Genomic DNA, 18,172 nt, shown 5'->3' with positions numbered 1-18,172 from the left:
TCCTTGATGATTTGCTAGCAATTTGGAAAATGACGGGCAAAGGCTATACCACAAGGCCTGCATTCCTAGTTGGGTAGTTAGAGCACATTGCTCTCTGCTGCCTTTCTGGAGACAGAGGATATCTGAAAATGTCCTTTATGTCAGCGGTAGAAAAGATAACTAGCTATTTTGGGAGGTTCCCCTCATCTGTTACATCTAGATAATTCCTGCCATTATTATCATCTAAGTCAGAGGTAATAATTTTCCCCTATCTGAATAGATCATCATGGAGAAGGGGAATCAATTTCCTCCTCTCCCTTCCTTTTCCAATAGTAACCCAATCTCAATGGCTTCCAGGAAGCCCAAAGCATCCCACATTGCTGCTACAACCTCTCTACTGCAAAAATATTTCATCTTTCTTTGTCTGCTTCTCTTTCTCTCTGTATATAGCTTTACAGAGAAACCGTTCACATGTCATACAATTCACTCATTTAATGGTTTCTAGCATATTCAGACTTGTGCAACCATCATCACAATTTTAGAACAGTTTCATCACCCCAAGAAGAAACTCCATATCCCCTAGCCACCATCTTCCAATTCTCCCCTTTTTCCCACGACCCTGGCCCTAGACAACGATTAATCTACTTTCCAACTCTATTAGATTTGCCTATTTCAGATGAGTCATACAAATAGAATCACACAATAGGTGGTCTTTTGGGACTGGCTTGTTTCACTTAGCATATTTTCAAGGTTCACCCCTGTTATAGTATGTATCAGTACTTCATTCATTTTATGCTGGAATCATATTCCATTGTAGAAATACATCATATTTTGTTTATCTACTGACAAACATTGGTAGAGTTTTCACATTTTGGCTATTGTAAATAATGTTGCTGTGAACATTCATGTAAAGTTTTTGTGTGAGTACACCTTTTCACTTCTCTTGATATACCTAAGAGTGGAAGTGCTGGGTCAAATGGTAACTCTGTCTTTAACTTTCAGACTTTTTCAAAGCAGCTGCACCATTTTACATTGCCACCAGCAGTGTACAGGGGTTCTAATTTTTCCACATCCTCACCAGTGCTTGTTATTTTGGGTTTTTTCTTTTCTTTTTTTTTTTTTTTTGAGATGGAGTCTGGCTCTGTAGCCCAGGCTGGAGTGCAGTGGCATGATCTCAGCTCATGGCAACTTCTGCCTCCCGGGTTCAAGCAATTCTCCTGCCTCAGCCTCCCGAGTAGCTGGAATTACGGGTGCCCGCCACTACGCCCGGCTAATTTTTTATATTTTTGGTACAGACAGGGGTTTCACCATGTTGGCCAGGCTGGTCTCGGACTCCTGACCTGAAGTGATCCACCCGCCTCAACCTCCCAAAGTGCTGAGATTACAGGCTGAGCCACTGTGCCCAGCTGCTATTTTCTGGGGTTTTGTTTGTTTTTAATAGCCATCTTAGTGGGTGTGAAGTGGTGTCTCACGGTGGTTTCGATTTGCATTTCCTAGGTGACTAATGATGTTGACCATCCTTTTGTGTGTGCTATGATCAGGATATGGTTTGTCCCCACCCAGTCTCATGCTGAAATTTAATCCCCAGTGTGGAGGTGCTGGGGGATGGGGCCTACAGGGAGGTGTTTGGGCCATGAGGGCAGATCTCTCATGAAAGGACTAATGCCTTTCCTGGGACAGCTGGTTGTTCAAAAGAGCCTGATACCTCTCCCCCAGTCCCCCACCTCTCGCTTCCTTTCTCATCAGGTGGCTCCCTTCATCTTCCTTCAGGAGTGGAAGCAGCCTGAGGCCCTCACCAGATGCAGATGCCCAGTCTCAAACTTTCCAACCATCAGAATTGTGAGCCAAATAAACCTTTTTCTTGAGAAATTACCCAGTGATATGGTTTGGCTGTGTCCCCACCCAAATCTCAGCTTTAATTCCCACGTGTTGCGGGAGGGACCTGGTGGGAGGTGGCTGAATCACGGGGGAGGGTCTTTCCCATGCTGTTCTCATGATAGTAAACAAGTCTCATGAGATCTGATGGTTCTATAAGGGGGAGATCCCCTGCACAAGTTCTCTCTCTTTGCCTGCTGCATTTATGTAAGATGTATCTTGCTCCTCCTTGCCTTCCACCATGATTGTGAGGCTTCCCCAGCCATGAGGAACTGTAAGTCCATTAAACCTCTTTCTTTTGCAAATTGCCCAGTCTTGGGTATGTCTTTATCAGCCGTAAGAAAATGGACTAATATATGCAGCCTCAGGCATTCCTTTACAGCAACACAAAATGGACTAAGACAACGTGCTTACTGGCCATCTGTATATCTTCTTTGAAGAAATGTCTATTCAAGTTTTTTGTCCATTTTTAAAATTAGGTTGTTGAGTTATAAGAGTTCCTTCTATATTCTAGATACAAGTCCCTTATTAGACATATAATTTGCAAGTATTTTCTCATGCAATCCATATTTGCAAGTATGGGTTGTCTTTTCACTTTCTTGATAGTGTTCTTCAGAGTATAAAAGTTTTTAATTCTGATGAAGCCTAATTTATTTACTTTCTCATTTCCTGCTTGTGCTTTCAGCTATTCTTTTCTAATAAAGAAAATGAAGTTTCATTTACTACCCTTCTTTTTCCTCACAGGCACCAACTATCGTGAATTCCCTTTTTCCTTTTATTAAAATGGGTTAGTCACATTACGATTTAATATTGTGAACCATCTCAAGTATTCTGTAAGAGAATAGAATCTGACCCTTGTATAGCACAGGCAAAGGAACAGGACTGGAATCTGAACTCTCATCACTTACCTGCAACAGGTAACAATCAGTGCGATGCCTAGGATGAGCAGGAGCCCACCTCCGGCAGCTGCGATCACCACAGTGATAAGCTGATAGGCTAAACGTAAAACAAACAAAAAGGCGGATTGGCTGGAGGTAATGAAGGAATGAGTGAGTTCTCAAGAATGGTCTCCCCTGACTCTACAGTCGCCACCCTGCCTTGAGGGGTGCCCGTGCCTACAACTTCCTACTCTCTGGCAAGGGATCCTCAATGGCTATCTCCAAGCCTCTCCGTATTGAGAAAGGTTCTTTTTTTTTTTTTTTTGGAGACAGAGTCTCACCCTGTCACCCAGGCTGGAGTGCAGTGGTGCGATCTCTGCTCACTGCAACCTCCGCCTCCCAGGTTCAAGCGATTCTCCTGCCTCAGCCTCCCGAGTAGCTGGGACTACAGGCGCCTGCCACCATACCTGGTGAATTTTTTGTATTTTCAGTAGAGACGGGGATTCAGCGTGTTAGCCAGGATGGTCTCAATCTCCTGACCTCGTGATCCGCCCGCCTCGGCCTCCCAACGTGCTGGGATTACAGGCGTGAGCCACCGCGCCCGGCCAAAAAGCTCCATTTTTTGGGCTGGGTGCAGTGGCTGACGCCTGTAATCCCAGCACGTTGGGAGGCCGAGGCGGGCGGATCACAAGGTTAGGAGATCCAGACTACAGTGAAATCCCGTCTCTACTAAAAATACAAAAACTACAGGCACGGTGGCGGGCGCCTGTAGTCCCAGCTACTTGGGAGGCTGAGGCAGGAGAATGGAGTGAAACTGGGAGGCGGAGCTTGCAGTGAGCCGAGATCCCGCCACTGCACTCCAGCCTGGGCGATACAGTGAGACTCTGTCTCAAAAAAATAAAACTAAATAAAAAAGTAATGCAGATAACGCAGAATCTTTTCTTGGCCACTTCCCACCCTTTGGTGTTGTTTAATTTTTTGAGTTAATGGTAATAGTAGATATAAAAATTCTTTTTTTTTTTTTCCCTAGACGGAGTCTTGCTCTTGTTGCCCAGGCTGGAGTGCAACGGTGCCATCCCAGTTCACTGAACCTCCGCCTCCTGGGTTCAAGCGATTCTTCTGCCTCAGCCTCCCGAGTAGCTTGGATTACAGACACATGCCACCATGCCCTGCTAATTTTTTTGTATTTTTAGTAGAGATGGGGTTTCACAATGTTGGCCAGGCTGATCTCGAACTCCTAACCTCAGAAGATCTGCCCGCCTTGGCTTCCCAAAGTGCTGGGATTACAGGCTTGACCACCATGCCTGGCCTAAAAATTCTTGATTCAGTTCTAGATTTTTACTTCATAAAATAAAAAGGAGGCAACCCTAGGTTAGACTCCCCAATTTTATAAGGAACATTACTGATCAGTTAAGTCCAGAGTCTGGGAATCACTGCATCAATCATGCTAGGGACTGAGTAGCTCCTCAATAAATACACATCAAATTTAATTACCAGAAATTAGCAGTGATTAAGCAAGTACATATCATATGTAGAAAGCAATATTAAAAGCTTTAGTTGCTTTTATATCTATGTATTTCTGGCAAAATCATATATTCAATAAATTCTATTAAATATTCCGGTTGATTTTTTGATTGTGGAAATATAATGAAAATTGTGTTCTCTAGTTGTAGGATCCAGGATGAAACACCAGTAGCCGGATTCTCGATAGTAAATTAAGATTGGAGCCATGCTGTCTAGGGTCTCATGCTCTCTTGTCCTTGTAAACAAGGATGAGGTACAGGGCTGACACGCTCCTCCCCTCCTCACCAAGCTTCCAGAGCACTAGGTGCTGGTTGAGAGTGAAGACAGGCAGCAGGCAGACTGTGAGCAAATACAAGCCATGCAACAATTTACCTATCCTTTTATTTAAATAAATAGCATAGAAACCTGACTATTATGTAAAACCATCAGTATTAGGATACACAGGAAACAAAGCCAAGCCACAGAATAAACACATTCTCTTCCTTACCTCCCAACACATATATTTGAAAGTTTCTTTTTTAACAAAAGTGAAGACAGAAAACAAACCTCTTGAATTTATCCACTTTTCTTCATCTCCCCCATCATGGCTCTGAGCTACCATCATCCCTTGTCTGGACAACTGTAGCTGCTTCCCAAAACATCTACCTGTGCCCAGTCTTGTCCACTCACTACAGAAAGCAAATCTGATCTTGCCATTTCCCTGCTTTAAAAAACCCTCCGTGGCTCCCTTTTTTCCTAAAGACCAGAGTCTAGCTCCTGCTTATCCTTCCACACCAAGTTAAATTTTCTCATTTCCAACAAAAGAAGTAAGTATCCATTTTAGAAGTGACCCTTGCAAGTGGCTGCAGCTGTGGCAGGTTCCTGTTTGAAACAAGCAGTTTTGTCTAAAAAGAGACACAGATGGTGTAGAGCAGTGCTTCTCAAACTATCTGTGGTCAAGGACCAGTTTTTTGGTTTTTTTATTTTTACAGAGTCTGGCTCCATCGCTCAGGCTGGAGTGCAATGGTGTGATCTTGGCTCACTGCAACCTCTTCCTCCCAAGTTCAAGGAATCCTCATGCCTCAACCTCCTGAGTAGCTGGGATTACAGGCAGGTGCTAGCATGCCCAGCTCATTTTTTGGTATTTTTAATAGAGACGAGGTTTCGCTATGTTGGCCAGGCTGGTCTTGAACTCTTGGCCTCCAGTGATCCGCTCACCTTGGCCTCCCACGGTGCTGGGATTACAGGTGTGAGCCACCACGCCTGGCCTGAGGACCAGTTTTTGCTTGCTTGTTTGTGCTTCTGGTTATCCTTTTTTTTTTTTTGAGACAGGTCTCACTATGTTGCCCACACTGGAGTGCAGTGGCACAATCACAGTTCACTGTAGCCTTCAATTCCTGGGCTCAAGCAATCCTTCTGTCTCAGTCTGCCAAGCAGCTGGGACCATGGACGCCTGCCAAGCAGCTGGGACCACAGGCGCAGCTAATTTTTGGGTTTTGTAGGGACAGGGTATCACTATGTTGTCCAGGCTGGTCTTGAACTCCTGGTCTCAAGTGGTCCTCTCACCCTGGCCTCCCAAAGTGCTGGGATTACAGGTGTGAGCCACTGCACCCAGCCTGATATTCTTTTTAAATAAAGAAAATAAAGTCCCATGTGCTCCTCCCCTCATCTGTCCCCACAGGTACCAACTATCATAAATTTAACTTTCTCATTTTTTTTTAAAGGAGTTGACTGTGGGCTGGTATATTTGTAAAATATAATAAAACTCTTTTCCAAGGCTCCCATGCTTGGATGTCACAGTTATGTCAAGTTAATATAAACATTTCTAAGTGCTCACTCTCAACTTCTGTGTCATCTTGCCACAGTCCAGTAACACTTCCCACGGCAGACCACCAGTTGCGTAGCACTGGCATAGATGAGGGCTTCTCAAACTCCCGTCTGCATCTCAGTCACCCACAAGCCTTGTTAAAACCCAGATTCCTGGTCCCTGCTCCAAGGGATTTGGTTCAGTCGTACTGGGCAGGGGCTCAGAACCTGCACTTCTAGAGGCTTCTATGGGATGGTGCTGCTGCCAGCCAATGGACCAGACCGTGGGTAGCACTGGTTTTGATTACACAGGAGAGGAAAGAGCACTGAGCTGAAAGCCAGGGGACCACCCAGCACACAAGCAGAGAGAAAGAGCCTGGGAGGGAGCTCACCAAAATGTTTGCACAAGTTAGTACTGCCTTGGGTAATGGTGGAGAACTTGCTTTCTTCTTTGTGCTTTTCTGCATTTCCCAAATTTTATTTACATATTTACATACGTGCACACGCACACACACACACATACAGACACCCCTCCCTGAAATCTTGACATTGTGTATAGATACACACACATATTTTTTAAAGAGTTCATTTGAGGTTCTTGGGCAGCCATGTCACTGTAACCTTGTAATATCCCCCACAGATCTTCTTAAAATCACTCTACAAATGATCTTTTGGGGTTAAGTACTGATTTTAGATTTATGATGATGTAGAAGTGCACGGATTTGAATAAGTGCCAGCTGAAGTGTTTCCTGCTTCAGAGGTGCTCTGAATATTTATTTAGGTGAGACAGAGGCAGTGAATGTCATCTTAGGTTTGTCTGTCCTATCCTTTCTAGTGTGAAAAGATTTTCCAGAATGAAGAGCTTGGAATTCTTAGTCCTACTTTCTTCTTGGCATTTGTTGACATTTCAGTCTTTCTCAAGCAATGCCTCCATGTTTCCCTGATTCTTCACAGCTTGACATTGTTGTCATCACTGTTAGCATCTTTCATCAAACCAACAGCACATTCTGGGCCTTAGCCTTTCCTCAGAGCCATATTTGTCTATGTTTATATGCTTATTTGGATGGGATCTACTGGACTATCTGCTTAGCCACCCCCCTTCTGAGAACTGTGCACCCCTTCCAACTGCAGCTGGGGGTGGGCACACTCCGACATGTAACACCATCCCCTGGACACAGCTGGCTGGGCTGGGAATAAACCCACCATCCAAACTGGATCCATTAGTTACTTCCCAGGAATGTGGGAAAGAGGGCCATCGCTCTCAAAATTGTGAGCTAGTGACCTCCCCACCCCTGACCAAGAGCTGCTCGGTGACCCTATTTTCCATCATGTTGTCTGGGAAGGACAGCCTGTGTACAGACACACGGTGAAGAGCGGAGATGAGACATGAGGATGCAGTCATGGCAACGTGTGCTCTCACAGGAAGCCCCTTGCTACCCTCAGCTGCTGAGCTTCCTTCCCCCACTTCCTTGGTTCCTGCCACTCCTGATGCCAGGATCCTTCCAATAAACTCTCTTTGTCGCTTAGGCTACCTAGGCTCACTTACTCCAGGAGAACCTTAGCCAACCTTCCTTTAAGATTCTTGAACACATTACAGAACTTTCTAGGTAGCCACATTAGTTTTTATCTTACAATGCATTCAGTTCTCTCCATATTTTCCTCACTGAGCTCACTCGTGATTTATAGTTAGAATTTTGCCCTTTATTTTTTAATCTTTTTTTGAGACAGGGTCTTGCTCTGTCACCCAGGCTGCAGTGCAGTGGCATGATCACAGCTCACTGCAACCTCAACCTCCCCAGCTCAAGTGATCCTCCCACCTCAGTTTCCCGAGTGGCTGGGACACTAAGTGCATGCCACCATGCCTGGCTGAATTTTTTTTTTTTTTTTTTTTGGTCTCGCTGTGTTGTCCAGGTTGGTCTCAAATTTCTGGGTTCAAGCAACCCTCCCTCCTCGGCCTCCTAAAGTGCTGGGATTACAGGTGTGAGCCACTGCACTCAGACAATTTTTGCCTTTAAAATCTTTCCATTCCTCTTCCATCTCTGTTCACAGCGTTCTTCTTTTCCCCTGCACCTTCTGAAATTCACCTTTTTCAAGTCTACAGGCAGGGTGTGAACATACCCAGTGCCCACCACTCTCCACTGTGACAGTGCCCCACACGATTCTGTCACTTTCTCCTGATGTTTTACACAACTCTATCCCTTCCACCTCACCAAACAGTCCTCGCTAGTAGGAGGGCTGGGTACAGAGCAGCAGTTCCTTCTCCCCAATCCCTGCCTTCCCCCGTTTGAAGTGAAGGGAGGCCAGTCAAGACCGAATAAAATGACTGCTTTTAGCTGAATGAGACTTCCAGTTGCCTTCTGGGTAATATTAATAGATTCTCCCTCCTTCCTCCTAAGCAGTTTAGTGCTGTCTTCCTGGATGTATGTTCTGAGTGACTCCCACCACCACGCAGCACTTCTACTGGTTTAAGTCTTTTATAACACAAGGCAACGACTGGGTGAACACAACTGAAGACACCTTCTACACCTGCCGTGAGACCATGGGTTGGGCTGGGGAGACAGTGCAGACTGACATTTAAGCGGAATGTCTGACTTCACGGGAAGAGGGCTGTCAGTGGGGAAGGCAGACTGTCACTCCCTGCTGGCTGTGCTGGGAGGCTGTGGGGAAGAGTTCTCCTCTGAAGAGGTGCAGACCATTTGAACGAAAGGATGACCTACAAAAGAGACATGTGGCAAATATGACAGAGGGATGGAAAAAAAGTCTGTGGTCAGAAAAAAGTAATCTAGGAGAATTACGTGAGCTCTATAATCACAAAATGACAATAACCATGAAACAGAAAAATGGGGCCAGGCGCGGTGGCTCACGCCTGTAATCCCAGCACTATGGAAGGCTGAGGCAGGTGGATCACCTGAGTTCAGGAGTTTGATACCAGCCTGGCCAACATGATAAAACCGTGTCTCTGCTAAAAATACAAAAAGTTAGCCAGGTGTGGTGGCGAGCGCCTGTAATTCCAGCTACTCGGGAGGCTGAGGCAGGAGAATCCCTTGAATCCCAGAGGCGGAGGTTGCAGTGAGCCATGATCGTGCCATTACACTCCAGCCTGGGCAACAAGAGTGAAACTCCATCTCAAAAAAAAAAAAAAAAAAAAAAAAAAGAAAGAAGAGAAAACCAAAAAATAAAACAAAAACAAACAAAAAAACAGAAAAAAAATGGCTTAGATGACAAGAATATTTTAAAAAGAGACTTTTGAAAGGCAGTGAGAGAAATGGTTAAGCAAATTACAGTATGTCCATAGAGCAGAATTCCACAGGACTATCAAAAGTGACATTATAAAATCATGTAAGTGAAAACATTCCACAGTTTACTAGTTTTAAAAGCAGGTCACAGAACAGTATATTCAGTGAGATTCAATTTCTGTTAAAAAGACACACACATATATATCTCTGGAAAAATACGTAATACCAGTGTTTCTCAAACTTTAATATGCATATGAATCTGCCTATTAACTAAATTTATGGGCCTGGTGAAAATTCAGATTTGGATTCAGTGGGTCTGGAGTCGGGAGTCCAAAGCTGTGCATTTCCAACAAGCTCCAAGGTGACATGGATCCTGCTGGCCTATGCCCCACACTTAGTAGTAAGGAAACGTGGTGAACATAGTGTTTAACGGGTGGTGAGATTGTTTACTTTACTCTCCTCTTCCCTTAACTTCTATTTTCTAATTAATTTGGGTTAAAATAGGGGAAATTAATGGGCATGTGCTGTATTGTTATTTTTTAAAAAAGGAGTTTATTTTAAAAACAGAAAAAAGGCTAAACAACCCAAAGTGTCATGAGAGCAATTATGAAACTGTGAGGAGGAACCAACCTAAGCTTCCAGCAACAGAGGAAATGCGCATGCCCTAAGAAAAGGGTGGAGGCTCGGGGAGAGAGAGACACGACTGATGACACATTCCTAAAAGAATTCTGGGGCCATCTGGCAAATGGTATATTTGCTGTTGGAATTGGTGGAATCTGGGATATAAACAGAGAGATATTTTACATGTTTAGAAAATTAAAAGGAGAGCAGTGATAAGAAAGGTGCAGACCTGCGCTGCCCAGGAGCGGGGCCCCTGCTCCAGCAGGGCCTGCTCTTCCACAGGTGGTGAAGACTTGAGAGAAAGGCTTGTCCTGCCCTTTCCAGTTATTTATTCATTTATTTATTTTTTGAGACAGAGTCTCACTTTATCGCCCAGGCTGGAGTGCAATGGTGCGATCTCAGCTCACTGTAGCCTCTGCCTCCCAGGTTCAAGTGATTCTCCTGCCTCAGCCTCCCGAGTAGCTGGGATTACAGGTACATGCCACCACTCCCAGCTAATTTTTTTATTTTTAGTAGAGACGAGGTTTCACCATGTTGGCCAGTCTGGTCTCGAACTCCTGACCTCGAGCGACTCTCCTGCCTCAGCATCCCAAAGTGCTGGGATTAAAGGCGTGAGCCACCGTGCCCTGCCCTTTCCAGTTTCTCTGTAAGGAGTAAGGACTGAACTCTGGGCACAACTAGAAAGCGAACAGAAACTTTTACAGGGGTAGGACACAGGTTATGCCTAATGCCCAAATCTACTGGAGTTGGATGATTGCAAGGAATGTAGGAGCAAGAAAATCTTAAGACTGTGTGCTTGGCTGGAAAAAGCCAGCCTCCCCAGCCTCACTGGGCTTGGGTAGAGTACGTGCCCTAAGAAGTCTGCATAGAGAAGCATTTCTTGCCTATGAAAAATCCAGCCTGAGTCACAGCCCCAGGAAGGCCCCTGCTGTCTTAGGTGGCAATAATGGGAGTAACGGTGGTGGGCGGTCAGAACGCTGATATTTGGCACAAAACATTGAATTCTGAGTCACAGACTCCCAAGATGCTATCACCATAGAGAGGGATGAATTCCCAACTCCTTAACCAACACCCAGGTCTGGGCCCAGACCTCAGAGAAAGAGGCAGGTGGCAAGTGCTACTTATTATCAGCCACTATAATATTAACTGCCTTGCAACACTGAAACTAATAGAGATATCAAAATGATAAAGTGATATTTACACGCCATCACAGAATAACAACAGTTACCACACTAATGATAAGCTGCCAGTTCCAAAAGGTGGCCAGGAGCAAACCATCCAGACAGGCCTCTGCCCTCTGCTGGACACAGTGACTTGGACTAATGGGAAGGAAAAGGAAGTCTGAGGCATCAGAGAGAAATCTTGGCTACTTCCAGAACCCCACAAACATAATGGGGAGGGCTTGACTTTTTCCTGACTTAAGAATTTACAGACTAGTCAATGACATAGGGAAATAGCATCCCCAAACATGTATAGTGCTTAATAATCTCCGAGAAAAATTACCAGTGCCACTCAGAATAATGCCCTGCAGCTCACACCCCTGTCCTGCAACCCTTTATAGACTCATGTTCCCTCGATGGATCACTCTTCCATTCGATGAGAAACATGAAGCATTTTCTAATAAAACTTATTTAGGGGTCAGGTGCGGTGGCTCACGCCTGTAATCCTAACACTTTGGGAGACCAGCATGGGAGGATTGCTTGAGCCTGAGAGATTGAGGCTACAGTGAGCCATGATCAGGCAGGCCACTGCACTCCAGCCTGGGCAACAGAGACAGACCTCATCCCTAAAAATAAAAATTAAAAACTAGGGAGCTGTCTGACCAACGCAGGGTTAAAGCAGTAGCTCATTCTATGAGAGGCCTGTCAGGGATGAGAGGCCCCAAGAGGACTGAGCAGGTCATATCTCTTACCTCCTGCTCCCTGGCTCACCCAAGGGGCACACGTGGAGAACAGGGTGGCCACACCTCCACACCTCTCACCTGTCTCACTGGATCTCTCTTTCTCTGCCATCAGGTGGATTGCATTCAGATGAGTTTCTTGCACACGTGATACAGGTCTGCTGCACCTTGAGCCTGCTTCCCTCACATTATTTTTAATCCATGCTGCATAAAATTGTCTCAGCCTCTGTTCCTAATATTATAATATCTTAGGATCAAGTCTGCAGGCTTGTGATGCAACCTCTACTCTTAGCCTTGAAGCATCTCTTCTGAAAGACTATATATGTATACACACACACACACACACACACACATATATATATATACCATGTAGTTCTAGTATTCCAGCATTTGAGAAACAAGTCTCAAACATCTTAAATTTCTGATTGTTCAGCCTCCTTTTTCCACATTGAAACGTTATAGATTTTCTTATCTATTTTTGTGCACAGGCTACTCCATTCTCTGATCAGTTTACGAGCTCTCCGTGACTCTGTTCTGGTTTCAAGTGAGAAATGAGATTCACACAAAAAAGTGAACACACACCACTCTGTAGACTAGGCAGCCCCTTTAAGGCACAGATAGCCTCCTAAAGACGAAAGCATAAAGATCCTGAGCCCAGCTGCGAAACTGACGTGCCTAAATACTGATCTTTAGAAAAGGACATGTACTGCCATCCATACTGTTTTACATAAGCCAAATCTCCAAAATACTCAAGCCTACCCTGTGAAGCATTGACACCTAGAAAGAATTCTGACTATTCTTTATTAAACAAAAAAGCCTAAACCATGATAACTTCCTTGCCTTATTAAACTGAGTGCACCAAATACCATTTAGCGGGTGATGACTGGGGTCCATTGGAGTGAAGGGTCGTGCTCACACGGTGCTATGGCCCCACATTGTCCTCGGGGACTTCTAAAGAGTACAGGCTTGTTTACTACACCACTTAGGGTTGCAGGTTGCTACTTAAAAAACAAACATCGGCAGGGCACGGTGGCTCACACCTGTAATCCCAGCACTTTGGGAGGCCAAGGTGGGCAGATTACGAGGTCAAGAGATCGGGACCATCCTGGCCATCATGGTGAAACCCCGTCTCTAATAAAAATAGAAAAATTAGCTGGGCGTGGTGGTGTGTGCCTGTTTTCCCAGCTACTTGGGAGACTGAGGCAAGAAAATCGCTTGAACCCAGGAGGCGGAGGTTGCAGTGAGCCGAGATCACGCCACTGCACTTCAGCCAGGAGACAGAACAAGACTCCATCTCAAAAAAACAAACAAACAAACAAAAAAACAAATATCAATTCTGTGAGCTCCTCCCTCTCTACTCAATAAGACTATACATATAATTGCTTCTAGAAGTGCCTCCCTAGTCTTCCTCTGAGACTATCTTCTGTAACCTCTTGCTAGTTTGCAGTCAAAATAAATCAGATGACCAAAGTCCTCAGTAATCCTAAATGGATATGTAATTCTAAGTCTCTAGACTCTGGCCTGAGAGTAGCTCCATGCTGGGTGCACCAAGAGAGTTTTATGTCAGTTTTATATTCAGCATTGAATGTGTTTGATTTTATTTCATTATTTTTATTTTTTAGTTATGCTCAAAGAAGGTCAATAATGAAACTTGCTAATAGAAAACCTCTACGAACAAAGAAAACACCACTGAAGAAATCAGATGTAAGGTATACCATTGGGGAATAGAAACAGGGGGCTTTTTACACACATTCAATAAAATCGTGTCTACTTTCCTTCTAGTAAACTGAGAATACAGTCCCCTGGCACATTTGTCTGTAGGATGAGAGACAAAGCTGTCCTAAACTAAAATCTTCATTGTTAGTATTTCTGTTACATCCTATGATACGCTATATCCCCAAATTTAATTTTGCTGATAATTTCCATTTCTAATGTATCAATATAAGAAAATGTCAGTGCAAGCAATCTTAAATGAATCACAGTTGCTTTTCTCCAAGAACTGGATTAGGTTGCAAAACACACCACGCTCACAGTCCCCACCAACACTCTTGGCTGCTTGGAGTTCCACCCTCTACTTCCACGTGGAGCAGAGAGGATTCCTAAGTGTGTCTCTAGCATGCCTGGGGGACTATGCTGGAAATCTCTAAGCTGCACCCCCACATTCTCCTCCGTACAGTCTGTTCTCAACGCAGCCCAAATTGCTTTCCTTGATCAAACTGCTTTCCTGCTCTAAGACTTTTGCCCTGCCTGACAGTTATTGGTTAGTCTACACTCTTCAGCCTGGTGATCCCAACGCCAACAGTTCAGACCCCATATACTCTGCCAGCCCAAATCCTCTACTTTCTGCCTTCCTATCTTCCTATCCTCCAGCCACGCCCACTTACATACTGGCCCCAGAACACCAAGGATCCATGGCTGCCTCAAGACCTTTGTCTAAGTTGTTCCCTCTGCCTGGGATGTCCTCCCCTCATACCCGTCAGTTTAAATCTTTCCAACTGTTCCTCTAATTCCACTCCCTCCAAGAAGTACTGTTGACTGTCCTCCCATTCTTCTCTGGGCACAGTCCCTACCTCCCCGTCCCACACCCCATGTCTAGTTATCACAGTAACACTCAGTACACAGCAGGGCTATTTAGGAGTAAGTCTTTCTCTTCCTGCCCAGACCTTGAGCCCCTAAACAGCACCAGTCAAATCTTTCTCTCTTTTTTTTTTTTGGGGTTGTTTTTTAAATGAAGTCTTCCTCTGTCATCCAGGCTGAAGTGTCGTAGTGTGATCTCAGCTCACTGCAACCTCCGCCTCAAAGGTTCAAGTGATTCTCTCACCTCAGCTTCCCAAGTAGCTAGGATTACAGGCACGTGCCATCACACCCAGCTAATTTTTTATTTTTACTAGAGATGGGGTTTCACCAGGTTGGCCAAAATGGTCTCTAACTCCTGGCCTTAAGTGATCCTCCTGCCTCCGTCTTCCAAAGTGCTGGGATTACAGGCGTGAGCCACCATGCCCAGCCTTTCTCTTTGTTGCCCCCATGCCATTGGCACAGAACCTAAGAAGACAGCGGGTGTGAACTGAGGGAAGTGGGAGGAGACTGACACCTGTGCACTAACAACAGGGCCAGGCCCCTGCCCACGCATAATGGTCCACTTTTGTACACTTACGGTTTCCGCAATTGAGACCACCAAGGCCAAATGGGCAACTGCAAGCCAAGAAAGAAAAAAGGGTAAGAATTAGTTTCAAATCTCAAAAGAAATAAGTGAGGCAATTTATCTAAATAACTTCTAGATAAGATTTGTAACAAAATGAGACTAAATGAACTTTGAGCCTACCTCATGCAGGTTTCATTTTCAAGCCTATATCCATCTTCACATGCTGAAAAAGAAAAGGAAAATGCATGAGTGTGTCTGTTTACCTCTCCCAAACTCCCAGTTAATTAAATGCCAGCCACCCTAAAGTCCACAAGATTATTCTAGTACCAGAAGCCTGCAAATTGGTTTGGAATGATCCTCACTTAAATACTGTTGCCAGCGTAACTTTTTTTTTTTTTTTTTGAGACACAGTCTCACTCTGCTGCCCAGGCTGGAGTGCGGTGGTGCCATCTTGGCTCACCGCAACCTCCACCTCCTGGGTTCAAGGGATTCTCCAGGCTCAGCCTCCCAAGTAGCTGGGATTACAGGCATGTGCCATCATGCCCAGCTAATTTTTGTATTTTTAGTAGAGATGGGGTTTCACCCTGTTGCTCAGGCTTGTCTTGAACTCCTGAGTTGAAAGTGATCTGCCCGCCTCTGCCTCCCAAAGTGCTGGGATTACAGGCGTAAGTCACTATGCCCGGCCTCAAATCTTAACCTCAAGAAACTTTTCTTAACCTCTTTGTGGCTCTCAATCTCCCAGCTATAAAAAGTATTTTATTGGAGGTGATTAAGTGAAATTAAGGCATTCAAATGGCTTAGTACAGGTCTGGTACACAGTAACCACTAAATCAATGTTTTGTAGTTGTAATTATTATTATTTTTTGAGATGGAGTCTTGTTTTGTCGCCCAGGCTGGAGTGCAGTGGCACTATCTTGGCTCACTGCAACCTCCACCTCCTGGGTTCAAGTGATTCTCCTGCTTCAGCCTCCCAAGTAGCTGGGAATACAGGGGCCCGCCATGAAGCCTGGCTAATTTTTGTATTTGTAGGAGAGATGAGGTTTCGCCCTGTTGGCCAGGCTGCTCAAACTCCTGACCTCAGATGATCCGCCCACCTCCACCTCCCAAAGTACTAGGATTAAAGGCGTGAGCCACCGTGTGTCAGGCATGTAGTTGTAATTATTATATGACCAATGCAATTCATTTAGAAGCTCTCTATAGCTGAAGAATGTCCCCTGGGGAACCTCCTTCCATCGCAAAAACATATGGCTCACCTTCTTAATGTAAATCAAACCTGTAACCTGATAACGGCCCTGCTGCCACCCTTCGATGAGAAGGGGGGAGCTTTGGGTGACATCTTCTGGGGCACAGTTCTGGTGTGTGCCCAGGTTTTCATAACAGAATGCTCACCCTGTAGTCTGTGTAGGGAATTTTGGACATATCTAGATGTGTGTTAATTGGCACCTTGCCCAAGAACAGAACTTTGAACCCTTGGGTGGTGCGGCTCCTGGAACACTACTTCACTGAAGCAGTTGTGGCCCGGCCATTTCCCTGGATCAGCAGTTCCTAAATTTCTGTGATCACAGAACATTTTCAACACAACGATAAGATGACAGAACACCATGAGCTATAATGCATGCTTGAATGAAAGCAGACAATGAAAAATGGCCTCACAGACAAATTCTCTGCTGCAAGGAATGATAAAAATGTGATTCAGGGTTAATGTATGAGATACATAGCATAAAAGATCCCGAATAAGAAAAGGTACAGAGTGGTAGAGCTGCAATACTTGATGGGATAGCAGACATGCTAATGGTGGGTTAGGGGGGCCAGCAGCATGCATGGCTGGGGGTGAGGAGGGACAGGGGGCTGGCGAGAGGGGCCCTGTGGGCTGGGTCCAGCATCCTTGTGCATGATAACTTTCCTCATGACGATGTGTTGAATGTTCTTCCTCCTCCTTTTTTTTTTTTTTTTTTTTTTTTGAGACGGAGTCTCACTCTGTCGCCCAGGCTGAAGTGCAGTGGTGCGATCTCTGCTCACTGCAAGCTCTGCTGCTTCCCGAGTTCACGCCATTCTCCTGCCTCAGCCTCCCGAGAAGCTGGGACTACAGGCGCCCGCCACCACGCCCGGCTAATTTTTTTTGGTATTTTTAGTAGAGATGGGGTTTCACTGTGTTTGCCAGGATGGTCTCGATCTCCTGACCTCGTGATCCGCCCGCATCGGCCTCCCAAAGGGCTGGGATTACAGGTGTGAGCCACCGCGCCCGGCCCCTCCTCCTACTTTCTTAATGTTAGCAGTTGAACATCTCTGGCATCTGCTTTATTGTTACAGACTTTCTATTAACATATCACTAGAGGGTTGTGGAATACAGTTTCAAAACCAAAATCAACTGTAATGTATCTCACGGAAGATATTAGGGAGCTGTGCACCTGGACTGCACTGTTTTGGCCCCACAGAATCACTTTTCCGAGCTACAATCTCTTGTATTAAAGGCCTTTTTGTTATAAGCAGCAGCCATGGAAAGTCCCTGTGGTATTTATTTGGGGATGTCATGGACTGCTTTGCTACAATATCACGCAGTAACCTCTTGATGAGGATGCCCCAGAGAAATTTCTCTTGGCCCCATTATTTTAAAAGACAGGGATGCTCCTGAACAGCCGTTCTTTATTTTAGGGACCCTGACTCTTTTCAAAGTCATGTTTCTCTTTTTGCCTCAGTGTCCAGGAACCTCAGCAGCACTTAAGTGAGGGGCCTTCTTTTACCAAGCGTGCAGGACCCTGCTGTGTCTCATTCTGCATATTCACTTTCCTTCTGGCTTCAACAAAACAGTCTGTTAATTTCCCCTTCAACCTGATTTACCTTTTACATATTTTTCAATCTTATTTTATCAAATCAATTTTCACTAGGTGCTTTCACTTCATGCCACGGGTAGAGCATAATTGCATCCCGTTTAGGGAAGGAGTAACGAGGCCCCATCTCCCAATTTTTGATACCTGAGTTCTCGGCTGGCCTCACTCAGGTGGGGTCTTCTCCAAGGGGGCAGCTGAGTGCTCCTGCCTCTCCCGTGTCCGGTGGCCCTCCTCCTGTGTGTGCCTCTGCCTCATGCTGCAGCAGGTCATGGGAGTGGGGAAAGCTGCCCTGGATGATCTGTGGATGGCTAAGGCTGCAGGGCAGCCACTGGGGATTGCTTGCTTCTTAGTAACTCCTCCCCACCCATCTCGGCACTGAGGCAGGGTGATGTCACACCAGCCTG

At 45.3% G+C, this 18,172-nt stretch overlaps 1 protein-coding gene across 2 annotated transcripts in view; it reads right to left on the bottom strand.

The window, feature by feature from the left end:
- Positions 1–18,172, bottom strand: part of HEG1 (heart development protein with EGF like domains 1) — an 89,255-nt gene that overhangs the window by 9,298 nt on the left and 61,785 nt on the right. For both annotated transcript variants that reach the window (XM_065539121.2, XM_065539122.1), the window contains exons 14-16: positions 15,121–15,163; positions 14,953–14,990; positions 2,763–2,850 (exon numbers count right to left, since the gene is read on the bottom strand). In XM_065539121.2, the coding sequence (XP_065395193.1) occupies positions 2,763–2,850; positions 14,953–14,990; positions 15,121–15,163 (169 nt within the window). The remainder of the gene's footprint in view (positions 1–2,762; positions 2,851–14,952; positions 14,991–15,120; positions 15,164–18,172) is intronic.

Source organism: Macaca fascicularis, chromosome 2 (genome assembly GCF_037993035.2).
Source record: "Macaca fascicularis isolate 582-1 chromosome 2, T2T-MFA8v1.1".
NCBI classification, from domain to species: Eukaryota; Metazoa; Chordata; class Mammalia; order Primates; family Cercopithecidae; genus Macaca; species Macaca fascicularis.
This window is presented reverse-complemented; position numbering and strand designations above follow the sequence as displayed.